The sequence below is a fragment of the Camelus dromedarius genome, chromosome 14, assembly GCF_036321535.1.
Source record: "Camelus dromedarius isolate mCamDro1 chromosome 14, mCamDro1.pat, whole genome shotgun sequence".
In the NCBI taxonomy this organism is placed as follows: domain Eukaryota; kingdom Metazoa; phylum Chordata; class Mammalia; order Artiodactyla; family Camelidae; genus Camelus; species Camelus dromedarius.
The window spans coordinates 38912917-38927150 of record NC_087449.1 but is presented as its reverse complement, the minus strand read 5'-3'; the positions used below and the strand labels follow the sequence as shown (position 1 = coordinate 38927150).

The following is a 14234-nucleotide window of genomic DNA, read 5'->3' as shown; positions in this document are numbered from 1 at the left end:
CCGAGTCTCTCTCCGAGCCTCTCGGCGCACCCCACTAGCTCGGCCGTAGCAAGCATGCCCCGCCCCGCTCTATCCCTGGCCCTCAGCCATTGGAGAACTTGTTTGATCTGGGTCAGTTATTGGCCAGCCGAGACGCCGGTCAAGAAGAGTCCCCACCTTCCTGTGTAGATAAGAGGGTCTGCGAGCGTTGTATTCTCGGGATGAGGAGGGTCGCCCTTCCCAAAGGCGTCTTATCCTACCTAGTGGACAGCAATGCTCTTTGATTTACATCGTCTAGCTACCTCTACCATCCTCTACCAACCGCAGCTCCGAAGGCTGGAGGTAGAAAATCCGTACAAAACGGCCAAGGGGGTGCTTGCCGGCCCATCCTCCGCCCAGTGGGTTGAGGCATATTCTGGCTGGTGGGATGGGTGGGAGGCAGAGGAGGTGTTGTTTTATGGGGGAAACTTTAGAGAATGCCCTGTTCGCGCAGGACATAAAGGGGTTAGGTGTTTATCCACGCATTTAACGTATATTTACTGAGCACCTGTTATGTAGGTGGACTCTAGTGAGGATTAAGTTTTTGACTCTGACTTCCGTAAGTCTTAAAACGAGAGGGAGGGGAACCATGCATGAACCAACTCTAATTCTATGCAAGGGATAAATACTACAGAAGAGCAGGCCCTAAGGATTTTAGGAGCTCAGAATCAGAAGGGACATTTATGGCAGTGCGATGGCTCTTGTGCTGGGCTTTGAAAGACTTGTAGTGACATGGGTCTTTGCAGGGCTCAGAGAGGGGAAGTAAAGGGTTAGTGCCAGAAATTAGGAGCATCTTCTGGCCAGAGGAGAGACTAATGGGAGAGCAACCTTGGAAGAATAGATAGACCCAGATCCTGGAGGGTCTTTGATGTCTAGGTCAGCTCTGATCTTATGGGTAGACCTTACTGATGGAAAAATTTTCCAGTGCATTTTACACCAATGAGTGCAAGAGCTTAGTCCTAATCCTGAGGACAATATGGAGTCATTGGCAGGGCTTTAAGCAAAGGAGTAACAAGCAGATTTGTGTTTTCGAAAGATTAGTGAAGAGAATGGATTGGGGATTGGGAGAAGGGAGACCAGTTAGGAAGTTGTTTCAGTAATGAGGAAGAATTATGGAGGCCTGAAGCATGGAGATGTAACAGGAATGAAGAGGAGAGGATGGATTCCTTAGACACGAGTTTAAAAGAACTGGACTTGGTGACTGGTTGGATATGGGGCAAGTAGGAGAAATGAAGAATGACTTCCAAATTCCTGGCTTGGGCAAACAGGAGAGTTTTTAGTAGAGGGTCAGCTCTGGGCATGGAGAGTTTGAGGTGCCAGCGGGACATCATCTAAGTGGAGGTTTCAAGGAGGCAGTTAAATATGCCTGACTGGAGTTTGCTAGGTAAGTCTAAACTGGAAATTAAAATGTGTAGTCTGTAGTGCCTTACAGATGGCAGCCACACTAGTGGATTGATTTGTCCAGTTTTCCCAGAGAGTCCATGTAGAATACGAAGAAAAGAAGGCCTAGGACAGAGCCTGGGGAGCACCTAAGTTTGAGGTTCTGGCAAAGGAGGATGAATCTGCAAAAGTGATTGAGATGAAGGGTCTAGAATGGTTAAATAATCAGTAGTAGAACGTGGTTTTCCACAAACCAAGGGGGGAAAGTGTTGAAGGCTGATGACTAATAAAATAAGGTCTGAAAAAATCCACTGGCTTTAGAAACAAGGAAGTGGTTGATGACCTTTGCAAAGGCAGTTTCAGTGGAGTGGTGGAAACAGAGGTCAAATTACAGTGAGTTGAGAAGTGGGTGGGAAGGTGAAGAAGAGAAGACTATACGTTTAAGGAGTGTGGGGTAGGGGAAGGTATAGCTCAGTGGTAGAGTGCATGCCTAGCATGCGTGAGGTCCTGGGTTCAATCCCCAGTACAGCCACCAAAGAAATAAATAAATCTAATTACTTCCCCCCCCCGAAAAAAAAAAGTTTGGCTCTTTAGGAGAAAAATAAGGGAAAGCAATAGCTAGAAGGAGACAGAGGTTTTTATTCAGATGGGAGAAAGGCTGTTGGCATGAATCCAGCAAAGAGGGAAAATATACTACTATAGGGAGAAGGAGATAACAGAGTGGAGCCCCCAGGAAAAGAATAAAGTAGGGGATCCAACACATTGGTGGAAAAATTCACTTAGAGGGACATTTGCACTGTGACAAAAAAGAAGCATGTGAGGTTAGTACATTAGTAGATTCGGTGGCAGGAAGTCGAGAGAATTCTTGTTTGGTAGTTTCTATTTTTTCTTTGAAATAGGGACATGACATCAGCCAGTGAGAGAGAGATTGGAGATGGTGTGCAAGGTTTGAGACAAGCAGAGGAGGGATGAAGTAGCTGCAATGGAGAATGGGAGGAAGATGACTGAGTAGCATTTCTGGGCAGTTATGAGACCTGTTGTGGATGGTGACCATCAGTTTGTAGTAGCAGCGGTGTGCATGGTTGTGTGCTGTGTCTTTTCCCCCCATATTCAGCCATCTGAATGGTGCAGAGATGTGGATTGAATTGATCTAGGTTTGAATTTTATCAGGTGGATGAAATGGAAGGACAAAGGACAAGGAAGTTGAGGATCCTGGCAAAAGAGTGGTTGAGATGATGGACCTTCAACCCTAAACTGCGTAGGAGAGGGTAAAAGTGTCATGGACCAGGGGTCCCAGTGAAGTCTGAGAACCCATGTCTTGGAAGTAGTTGAATGAGAGAGTTATGATCAGAAAGTGGAGTAATGAAGTTTAAGTAGTTCTAGCTGATGACAAGGCCCAGGGTGTGGCCACAGGAGTGGGTGGCCAAAGTGAAGTACAGAAGACAGCCAAGATGTTGACCTGGCCGTTGAAATCCCCCCAGCCGAGGGCAGGACTTGAGGAGGGAAAAGGGAAAGAGGATGTTTGTGACCTAGATACCCAGGTCCTTGATGAATGAAGCAGGTTGTTCTGGAGTCTGTAGGTGACAGCAGGAGGAGGGGCAAAAGTCAATTTAGCTGAATGGCATGACCCTAAAGTATCAAGGGTTTTTACAAGGAGGAAGTGGAATAAGGGACTGGTTGGGCTTTGGTGAGGAGACACTAGCCTCTCTCCCAACCCTGAGATCCCTGCGGTTTACGAGTACAAGCCACCTCCAGCGGGGCTGGCTATACAGAAGTGGTGCCCTGAGGTATAGCCAGCCTTTGGGGCAGGCTGGAGGTGGGCAGACCAGGTGTGGAGATGAGACTTTGATGATCAGGAACAAAGGTTTTCCAGGGCAGAGTAAGAAAACTGGGAAGGAAGGGCAGGAAATCAGGTCAAGGAAGATGAGGCACAGAGCAGTGAAGCAGTGAGGAGAACGTGGGTAGAGATGAGGGTTGACTTAGAGAGTTACATTTTGCGGGGAGAGTGTGAGGGCAGGCCTGTGGAGTGGAGCTGGGGGCAGAAGTGAGTCTAGGGAGAGGAAAAGGGGGTCTGTGGGTAGAGAATGAGGTTCAGTCTGGGGAGGTGGTGAAGGCAGTGGGTTCTGCGGGAAGGAGGTGGGGAGCAATGGTATATGGAGAGAGTATGTGAGGAAAAGATGGTGGCAGATGGAGTCTGTGGGGAACTGATGGGTGGTAGGAGAGGTCTGTGAGGAGGATATGATAAAATAGATAAATAATAAGGGCCTACTGTTTAGCACAGGGAGCTGTATTCAATATCTTGTAATAACCTATAATGATAAAGAATATATATATATATTTAACCAAATCACTATGCTGTACACCAGAAACTAACAGAGCATTGTAAATCAACTAAAAAAAAAAACCCACAATGATGAGCTGTTGTGCCCTGGAGGTCTCTATTTCCAGGGTGACTTAAAGCAAAAAAATTTTTTAAAAAGGAAGGTATGAGTGGGGAGCAGAAAGGACATCTATGAGAACTGTGACAAATTGTAGTGCATATGGCCCTGAGATGGAAGTAATGGCCAGGTTGCCCTCTTTGGCTGGGCCTGAAGTTTGGAAGGAGAGTGTTTCTCTCTCGGCCTCTCTCTTCTCCCCCTCTGCCTCCCCATCTCCCTCTGTCTCTGACTGAGGAGCTGAAAGTGAGGAGTAAGGTTGGGAGAAGACGTCAGTCCCATTCTGCAGGTGGAACCAGCAGGAACAGGAGACAGTGACTGCCTTGTTGTCTCCGAGGCCATGTGGGGACAGTAGGCCCGGTGAGCCAGCAGGCAGCCCATACCCTGGAGGCTTCTTGCTTTTAGAAACATGTCTGAATATAGGGAGAAAAAAAGCCCTCTGAGAAATTTTATTTAGAAACAAGACCTAGTGACCTTTTCATTTTTAATACCTCTTCTCGCTTGCTCCTCATTGCTAAGGACCTTTGGCTCAGTACAAGAGCTGGGGTTTTTTGAGATTTTTGTTATTTTCATTTCCCGGCATGAAGAAGAACCATTTGGCTGCTATAGAAGTGATTTGTGGATGAGTCCAGATTTATTAATCACCTCTGAAGATGGAGAGGAAATTAAAAACAAAGGGTCCACTCTGGGCTGGAGACAAAGTAGGTTTGTCATCCTTGCAGAAGACCTTGCCAAGGTTAGAAGGCCACAAACAAACCAATTTGGACTGGGATTCCTAATCTGGAATTTAATTTCATGTGCTTTGATTTTTTCAGACCATTTTCTCTCCAAGGTAAAGTAATGACAATTTTAATTGGCTGCCACTTACAGAAAGATTCCAATAAGCATGATGGCATATGTATATTTTTCTCTGGCATTCCGGGTGTGCTCGGCTTCTTATGATCAAGCTGGTGAAACTGACTTTTACTGCATGCTGCAAGCCACGATCAGTTGACTATAAATTAAATCCCCTTTTCCAAAAGCCATTTTCCATTAGTGCTAATTTGTTTGCTTCTCATTTCTACTGATCATTAGAGTCTCTGGTTGTGAGCACCAAATTGGAAATAATTTCTTTGACATTTCAAAAAATTTCCTCCCCTCCTTGAATGCCATTTGGCTGCAGCTAAAGCACATTATGGTTTGCAGAGGAACAGTTCACTCCAATTACAATGTAACTGACCGTTCATGGCGCTGAATCCCTGTCCTTAGTGTCCAAAGATGACACCGCCGCTGACATTGCTATTTCCTGGCACAGCTGTAAAATGCCTCATAGACTTTGCACTGGCCTTCTTGGATGGAGATTCTGCCACTCCGCACGTGGCAGCTTTGGGAAGTTGGTAGTTTTATGGACCTACATATCATGGACATTCAGATATAACCATCGAAACAGGCACTGGCTGTTTTCTTCACTCATTCACCCAGTGAGCATTTATTAAACATCTATTTTGTGCCAGGCATTATGCCAGGCCCTAGGGACACTGAGATAGGGAAGACCAACCCCTGCCGGGGAGGAACTCACACTCTAGTGGGAGGGGTGGTGGCGTTTTACAGCACAGCAGGGGAAGAGGTGGCATGGATGGGACCATAGAACCAAGAACTCCTAGTTGTCCTGGGGAATTAACAAAGGGCAAAAAGGGGGCTGGCCATTCCTGATGGCAGAGCAGGGTTGAGATACAGGAGGGCCCTGGAAGGGTCTGGGGAGTTGAGAAGTCGAGGTCTGTTGTAATGTGGAAGTGACTGCAGATAAGGTGAGGCTGGGGCCAAGTTTTGAAGGACCTTGTATGCTCCACTGAGTTCAGACTTTATCCTGTAGGGCAGAGGGAGAAATTTGGAGGTGGAGAGGGAGGAAGTGCTGATGTGGGGAGGTTAAGAATGGTAGGGAAAGAAGAGACTAGCGCCCGATGGGCCTGTTTTCTCTGTGAAGTAGGAAGCGAGGTTATCTGGGCATCCTCCTTGACTGGGCGCCCTTCCATCCTCCACAACTAGACAGTCACCAGGTCCTGTTGCTTCTCCCTATGAGGCATTTCTACTTCTCTCCAGCCCTAGTGGCATCAGCATCTTTTGCCAAGATTATGGGAACAGCTTCCTAACTGGTGTCCCACCTCCATTCTTGCCCCCTTCTGATCACCCTTCTGCACTGCAGTCAAGATGATATTTCTAGAACAAACTCTTTCCTTGTCACTCTTGACTTAAAAGCCCCCAATACCCTTGAGTTGCCCTCAAGGTAGAGTGCAGACCCTGCCGCAGAGCATCAAGGCCCCGTGTTCTCTGGCCTCTACCCTTTTCCCCAGCCTCATCTCCTGCCCCTTCCAGCTGCATACTCTGCTCTAGCCATTCTGAACAATCTCAGCCATGAAAATAAGACCTAAGCTTTATTGAGGATTTTCTGTATAGTTTGTTGACCCTTGTGAGGTATTACTATCACCTCCTCTCAGGTAAGAGAACGGAAACCTGGAGAGATTAAATAATTTGCATAATGTCACACAGCTGGGAGGGATAAACACCTCCAACTCCAGTGTCTGTGTGTCTAACCACTACACTGCACTGCCTTCCACTTGGCAATTCTTTAAATATACCTTACACTCTCACACTCTGAGTCTCTGCATATTTTATTCCCTCTACCTGGAATACAGCCTCCTCACCTCTCCACCTGGCTAGCTGCAGATGCCTTTCAGCCGGGATGGCATCTCCTCCAGAAATCTTCCGTAACAGCCACCACTTCAACTAAGGCTGGGTTGGGTGTCGCTTGCTCACATTTCCAGAGTATCCCGTGCTTGCCCCATCCTAGCACTTACCACACCATTAGACTTAAAAAAAAATTCCTTATTTACAAGGCTCTGTGCCACCCCCAAACTGCATACCCCTTGAGGGCAGGAACTGTCTTTTGGAGGTGAGGTAATTAGGTTTATTTATTTTAATGGCGGTACTGCAGATTGAATCCAGGACCGCAGGCATGCTAAGCATGCACTCTACCACTGAGCTATACCCTTCCCCTTGGGAACTGTGTCTGTTTCACAGTTATCCCTAGAGGCCCAGCACAAGGATGGGACACACTTGTCTCACTATTTGTTGAATTTCACGTTGAATGGAATTGCTGATGGTGAGGTTTGTAGGGGGAGCGGGGGCAGGGGTGCTCCTAGTCTTATCCGAGACCGTTTTCTGAGGATTTACATACAGTGTGACAGATGCTGGAGACTTAAAGTTGGGGCGGCAGCCAGGGATTCAGGCTGTCCAAGAGAAGATGTCAGGGTGGAGAGGCATCAGGAAAGAAAGCCTGTTGAGCCGGTGGGATGGTCAGTGATGTTGTTGCAGCAACAGGATAAGTGAGCAAAGGACTAAGATGTCCTCACTGAATTGGGCAATTAGGAGGTTATCAGACACATGGCTAAAGTGTGCAAGTGAGGGGGTGGGGGTGACAGAGAAGCGGAATTGCAGCGGGTTGAGGAGTGAACTGTCAGTGGAGGAACAGAGAAGGGCGTGTAGACTGTTTTTAAGAAGCTTTGCCGTGAAGTGAGAAAACCAGAGAGGTGGCTGGAGGGGGACAGGAGGTTGAAGTCAGTGGCTTTTGTTTTCATTTTTGCTCATTTTTGCTTTAGGATAGGCAAGAATTAAGTAAGTTAAGAAAGAAATGCCTAATTAAAGAAATATGTTGAGGATCCAAGGGAAGAGGCACTCATGGTTGGGGACGGGTGGATGTGTAACTCTGGTAAAGGGGTAAAGGAGGAGAAGAGAACAATGGGCATGGATACATGTAACACGGGCGGAATGAAGAGACGGTGAGGACGTTCTTTCCACTGGCCTTTAACTTTTTTGTTAAGCCCAAAAGTAGATCTCCTGAGAGTAGAGGGAGGGTAAGGAGCTTGGAACTGTAGACTTCACAAGCTATTCACAAAGTTTAGTGTGTAAGGCGAACATGCTGACCACTACACTACGGAAGCACTACAAAGTTTAGTGTGGATCATGAGTGTGAATGCTAGGTTGGTTGGAGGTCCCTGGAGTCTAGATTTTGTGCCTCTCCTGTGAGCCCCAATAGATCCTTTTCACTTTTCATTAAAATCACCTGGTTGCCTTTAGGTCCCACCAGTCTGTAAGCACCTGGAGGGCAAAGAACATATTTGTTACATTAACCAATTCCAGTTCCAGTGCTTGGCTAGGAGTGGCCCCCAGGACATCTGTTTAATTACTGTGTGGAGTTAAGGAAATTAAAGAGCTCATTATGAGCACAGTGTGTTGGACGTCAGTTTAAACAACACTTGTTGGATACCCATTATGTGCCAGGACGATACTGGCCAAATGACGAAGATGGAATGTGTTGTTGAAACTGCCTAGCAGCTGGTAAGTAAACAGGAAGACTTAGGTACAGGAGGGAGTGGCCAGTAAATCAGCACCAGGACTTGGGAGAGGGGAAAGGACAGGAGGACCTCAGAGGAAAAGAAGTGATCGAGAAACAGTGAGAAGGTATGAGGACTTTAGAGAATGTTTTGTGAATTGAGGGGAAGCTGGCAGCTTCTTATTAATTCCCACTGGAGGCAGTGGCATGGCAAGGCTGTGCGGATGAGAGGGACAGTCAGATTTCAGTTTTGGCAAAATTTAGATGGAAGCTGTTTGGCTTGAGATGTTTGAAACTTTATCTTGTGGGTAATGGGAAACAACTGAAGAGTTTTAAGCAGGGAAATCTGCCTGATTTGCATTTTTAAAATAATCTCACATCACTACACGAGAAGTATAGCCAATATTTTGTAATAACTGTAAATGGGGTGTAACCTTTACAAATTGCTTAAAAAATTTAAAAATAAAGCACGTTTTATTTTAATGATTCAAAAAAAAGGATCTCACATCACTGTGTAGATTAGGATGGGATAAACCAGAAGATCAGTTAGCAGGCAGTTGCAGTGACCCATGTGAGGGTTGAGGGGGAAACTGAAATCATAGCAGTGGAGGTGAAGATAGACTGAGCTGAGGGAGATTGAGGTGGTGTAATTGGCAGAACCCAGCAACAGTTCAGTAAGGAGGGCAAGGGAGAGGAATACATCGAAGCTAGCCCTTGAGTGACTAGGAGGGTGGGAACAGTCACTGAAATAGGACCAGCACAGGGAAAGGAGCAGGTGTGAGGGCCTGATGAGTTCACTGCAGGACTTACTGATTAGAAGAGTGTGTGAAACATACCCAGGAAGATGTCTGTAGTCACTTAGTCATATTCTCAGCCTGGAGGGAGGCCCAGGCTGAAAATATGGATTTGGGAGTCATAAAGCCTGCAGGTGTAATGTTAACTCTTGAAATTGGCACATTTCCCCCCTTTTCCCACTGTTCTCCTCTTTAAATTCTTTTTAAAATTATACTCATTGGTTGTTTGGTTTTTGTTTTTGTCCAACCATCATCAAATCTTATTTTGAAGAGAAGTTGAGATTAAAAAAAAAAATAAGTGGCTAGAGTCTCTTGATTAAACATGACTGCCCCAGTTTATTTCCCCCTTACCTCTCAGAACCTCACTGGCTTAACACTGAAGAAATGTATTTGATAGAAAAGATATCAAGTCACAAAAGCTCAGAGAAGGAGGCAACAGCAGATGAAAGTCAACCAGCATTTGGAAGGTAGAAGGCAGGTAGGGGAGTGTCACCTGGCTTGAAACATCCTAAGAAATTACTAACCAAGTGCCAATCAGGGTCGATTACCAACAAGAAGCAAGTAGGTTCACCAAATCTGACCTCCAAGAGGCTTGATGCCTTGGAAGCACAAGTTACCCCAGAAGGTCAGGAATGAGGTATAGGGCTAGACGTGGCGGATTGGTTGAGTCTGTCTGCCGATCACTCCCTGCCCCTCCCCACCTCCATCCCCCACTCCATCCCAGAGCTCTGCTCTCAAAAGCCAAACAACTACTCTAAACTCTCTTACTGCATCAGGAGGAACGCTGGAGGCCTCCATACTCTGGGACCTCAGGCAGGGTTTGAAGGGCAGGGAAGAGATACAGGAAGGAAAACTGTAGGATGGAGGGAAGATCTATACACATTGCATGTGGCAGCCCCCGCTCCTCCCCACCCCACCCCCAGAGGCCAGCAGCCAGGCATTGAGCACCCCCACCCTCTCACCCTCCCTGCGAGGGTGGAAGACTCATCTCCAGAGGCCCTGAGAACCCCAAGTGGGAAAATTTTAAAACCTCCACTGACTGTCGTTTATCAGTTCCTCAATGAAAAGTCTAGCCTGATAAAGAAATTTCCAAAAACTGAAGGACACAGCATCTGATTAAAAGAGCCCACCAAAGGCACAGTATAATCACTGAAAAGGACCTGCCCCAAGGCATACCGTCATACAATTTCAGAAAAGGTTTTAAAGCCTCAAGAGTGAAAAAACCAGCCACAGACAAAGGCCCAGGAATCAGAATGACTTGGGACTTCTCAACAGCCACCCTGGGGAGGCTCAGCTGAGGGAAGCTTATTTCTCACCTGGACTTATACACCCAGCCAATCTAACATGAGGTCAAAATACTTGCAGACTTTCAGAAACACAGGAAAAAAAACATGTTTTTTCACTTCTTAGAAAGCTGCTGGAGAATGTGCTTCAACAAAACGAGTCAGTAAACAGAGGAAAATGAGGTGGATCCAGGAAATAGGGCGATGGACTTAGAAGACTGGCCAAAGGAAACCTCAGGACAACATTTGTGCACCAGGCATAGCAAGCAGCCAGTCTGACCTGCAGCAGAAAGACAGAGGTCTGTGGACAGAGGTCTCCAGGGAGAAGATGGCCCTGAGCAGTTAGGGGCTGAAACTTTGGGAAAATTGTTGCTATGTATTTGGAATATTTGGAAGAAAAGAGCTCTAGTACTTAGAAAATTAAACAATTGGAAAAAGAAACAATTATGAACTCCAGGTAAAACCAACTTGTAAGAGAAGGAAAATGTAATAGTAGTTTACAGCTTGAGTGAACAGTGTTTATTCACTTGGTCAATAATGTAAGCAACCAACTATTGATTTAACCATAAATTGTGGAAAACCATACTGTGAGAACGAGGAGAGAAAATGGGGGTTAGAAAGGGGCAAGAGGGCTGATTCCTCAGAATTAGGAATAAATATTGCCTAAAACTGATCAGTTGAGTAATAGTAATGTACTAGTCTGCTCAGGCTACCATGACAAAGGGCCACAGACCAGGTGGCTTAAACAACAGAAATTTATTATCTCACAGTTCTGCAGGCCTCTGACCAAGGTGTCCAAGGTCAAGATGTCTCGGGGTTGGTTTCTTCTGAGGCCCCCCTCCTTGGCTTGCAGATGGCCGCCTTCTGGTGTCTCACAGAGCCTCCCTCTGTATGTGTCCATGTCCTGATCTCCACTGATAAAGATACTGGTTATATTGGATGGGGGCCCACCCTGATGACTTCATTTTAACTCAGTTACCTCTTTAAAGACCCTATCTCCAGAGTCGCATTCTAAGGCACTGGGGATTAGTGCTTCTGCACATGAATTTGTTGGATTTAGTCCATAGCATGTAGTATAAACTCATTATTTGGACATATAGAGGTAACACCAGACAAAAAGTCAAAAGAGTTGAAAGTGGTTACCTCTGGACTAAGACTGGAGGGTGGCAAAGGGGAAGGCAGGTACTATTACTTTTTCACTTTTACTGGATAGTAAGTGGGCAGCTGGGCCTTGAGCCCAGTCGGCCTGTAAACCCCATGTTCTTCCACTCCACGGGGCGAACCAGAGCTCCTCCAAGCCGGGCCATGCCGTGGACCCCTCCACATCTCCCCCCAGCACCTTGCCCAGCACTGATTTATGGCTGTGTCACTATGACCGTTAAGGCTGCCATTTGTCAATTTTCTTTTCCTGGTTTAAACGAAAAGAAGCTGATAGGGAAAGACTGAGATCCAAAGAAACCTCGAGGGGCTGTAATATGGAGTTTCCCACCCTTGGTAATCCAGAATCACTGGGCGCCTTTCTGACGGCACTTTGAGTTTTGATCCTAGAAAGGGTCCATCCACTGCAGGGGACGGGCACAGGGTGCTTTCCTGCTCATGGTGGTGTCTCAGCCCCTCCTTCTGGGGTCTAGAACAGCCACTCATCCCCATTTTCTTGAGACCAGTTTGGCTGTTAAAGGCCATGGCCTCTGTAAGTTATTCTTGGACTGAGGGCTGTAATGTCAGTGATTGATGCCTGACCCCTTGAGGGGGTGGGGTCGTTTTTGTGTTCAGGTTGATCCACAGTTATTCACCTGGCTGTTAAGGCTGACAGGGTTTCGTGGTTGTCTCCATCCCTGAGGCTGCATGGCCGCCCTTCCTGGGAGCACACACCCAGTGTCCTGTGGGAGCAGAGGAGGTTGGTGTGTATGTATGTCTGTCTTAGCATACCTCAGATTATTGCTTACTAATAAAATTCTAATAGCGGGGCCCCATCAATATCTCAAATACATGTGAGGAAATGTTAATTTAGAATCAATTTTAGGATGTTTCGGACTGTAAAGTCCTTTTAACTAGATCTCTGGCGAAGATGTAGAAGTACTTTATGGGACTGTAAATTTCATGTTGAACAGTCTTCATGAAATACACATCCCCCCTACACACAAGCTGTTCTCTCCATATCAATCATGGCCCTGCAAGTAATGTTTCACAAATATTCTGTAAATCACAGAAAACCCCATGATAATGTGAAATATGACTTTCACTTGTCTGTTAGACAAAAGAATCACACATGCCTCTCTCCCATCAGCACCAACATTTGTTATGGATAATAACACTTTCAATCACAACTATTTTTGGAAAACGGGTTTATTTTAAACCTTCCCTCCCCCACTGAAAACACTCTCCCAAGGACACAGACTCCTACAAACCACAGCCCATTAATCCAACTATGGAATGAGAACTTTTTCTTCCCACTAACTTTTTTTTTTAAGGTGTTTTTAAGAGAGTTAGTCCAAAAGTCCAAGGTACAAGACTACTGGACCATTTTACCTTGGCTGATTGGCCTGAGTGGGGGCTGGGTCTCTAAAGACCTGATCTCTGATGCTGTGAGGTGAGGGGTGAGACAGGCCCAGGTTTTTAGCCAGCATCATCATTTCAGATGGAGCCTGTAGTCCTTTTAGTTGCCGGCACCAGCAGAGAAGCCAAAGGGCTAAAAATTTAGCTCCTAAGCATGGATATTCTTAATTCCATAACAACATAGCTAGATCTTCCCTGTTCGAGTAGCAGGTGACCAGTCCAAAAGGAGTATTCTGAACGTCACTACATCCACATGGGTGACGGAGGCTCACCCTGCCTCCAGATGATTGCTGGCAAAACAAAACCCATAGAGTGAGTACACGTGTTACATGCTTCTGAATGCTTTGGTAACCTGTCTGTTTTCCCTCCTCTGTACCCAACTTCAGGACTGATTGATCATGACTTCTATAAAGGAGCAGGCAGCAATTAGCCGGCTCTTGAGTTTCTTACAGGAGTGGGACAATGCTGGCACAGTCGCAAGGAGTCACATCCTCAACAATTTCATTGAAACCAACCAAGGCAAGACTGCCCCTGAACTGGAACAGGAGTTTTCCCAGGGAGCCAGCTTGTTCCTGGTCCGCTTGACCACCTGGCTTCGACTCACGTATCCTTTACTGAACAGAAAAACAATTAGGCAATCTTCAAAAGAAAAAAGGGATGAAGATGGTCAAGGGAGCTCTTCTCTTGAGTCTAAGATTTTAGAACAGAACATCTGGTGATTGAAATATCATCCCTGAAGTCAAGAACTCCCTCAACTTCCTGTCTTCCCCACCTGTAAATGTATCTTCATTCTCACTCCTAACTTCCTTTGCCCCCATCAGAATTAAAGTAGGTATTCCAGATAGACTGATCCTGTATCTGCACTGCACTTGAATCCTTTCCCAGCTCCCTAAGGACTTTGTTCATTCTCTCCTATGGTCTTCACTTTTGCCTCATTGCCAGTTTTTTTAATCAGTATTTATGTATGCTCAAATCTCTTCTACCTTAAAACTTTTGATTAAATCCTTGTCTGGAACCTGTATCCCACCTTGCTCCTGCCCTTCACATTGAAGCTTGTTGCAAAGGCTGTTGACCTTCCCTGTCTCCACCTCCCCGCCTCCCCTTCTCCTCCACCCACTGCACTCTGACTTCTTTCCCTTCTGCACCACTGATGCAGGTCTCACCAAGGTTACCAATGATTTTCTAATTGTGAAACCCAGTGACCACATCCTCAGTCCTTATACATGACCTCTCAGTGGCATGTGTCAACCAATCAATTCTCACTTCTCGAAACAATCTTCCCTGAAACTGTATAATGTTATTTGGTAATTATACCTCAACAAAAGAAAAAGAAAGGAAAGAAAAAGAAGACCATAGACCAAACACACACACACTCTTCTCTTGGTTTCTGTGATACCAG

General features: G+C 46.1%; 1 protein-coding gene across 14 annotated transcripts in view; it reads left to right on the top strand.

Moving 5' to 3' along the window:
• The first annotated feature begins 175 nt into the window (after positions 1 to 175).
• The window catches only part of ARMH1 (armadillo like helical domain containing 1), a 47481-nt gene continuing 33422 nt past the window's right edge, over positions 176 to 14234 (top strand). For 2 of the 14 annotated variants that reach the window (XR_004140933.2, XM_010982286.3), the window contains exons 1-2: positions 176 to 321; positions 13288 to 13439. Coding sequence is in view for 11 of the 14 variants with exons in the window: in XM_010982286.3 (XP_010980588.2) it covers positions 253 to 321; positions 13288 to 13439 (221 nt within the window). In the remaining 3 variants the exon portion in view is untranslated. Of the gene's footprint in view, positions 322 to 358; positions 378 to 6989; positions 8331 to 9926; positions 10737 to 12052; positions 12177 to 13221; positions 13440 to 14234 lie in introns of those variants that run through there. The other 12 variants (XM_031465599.2, XM_064493639.1, XM_064493638.1 and 9 more) reach the window with 12 other exon arrangements.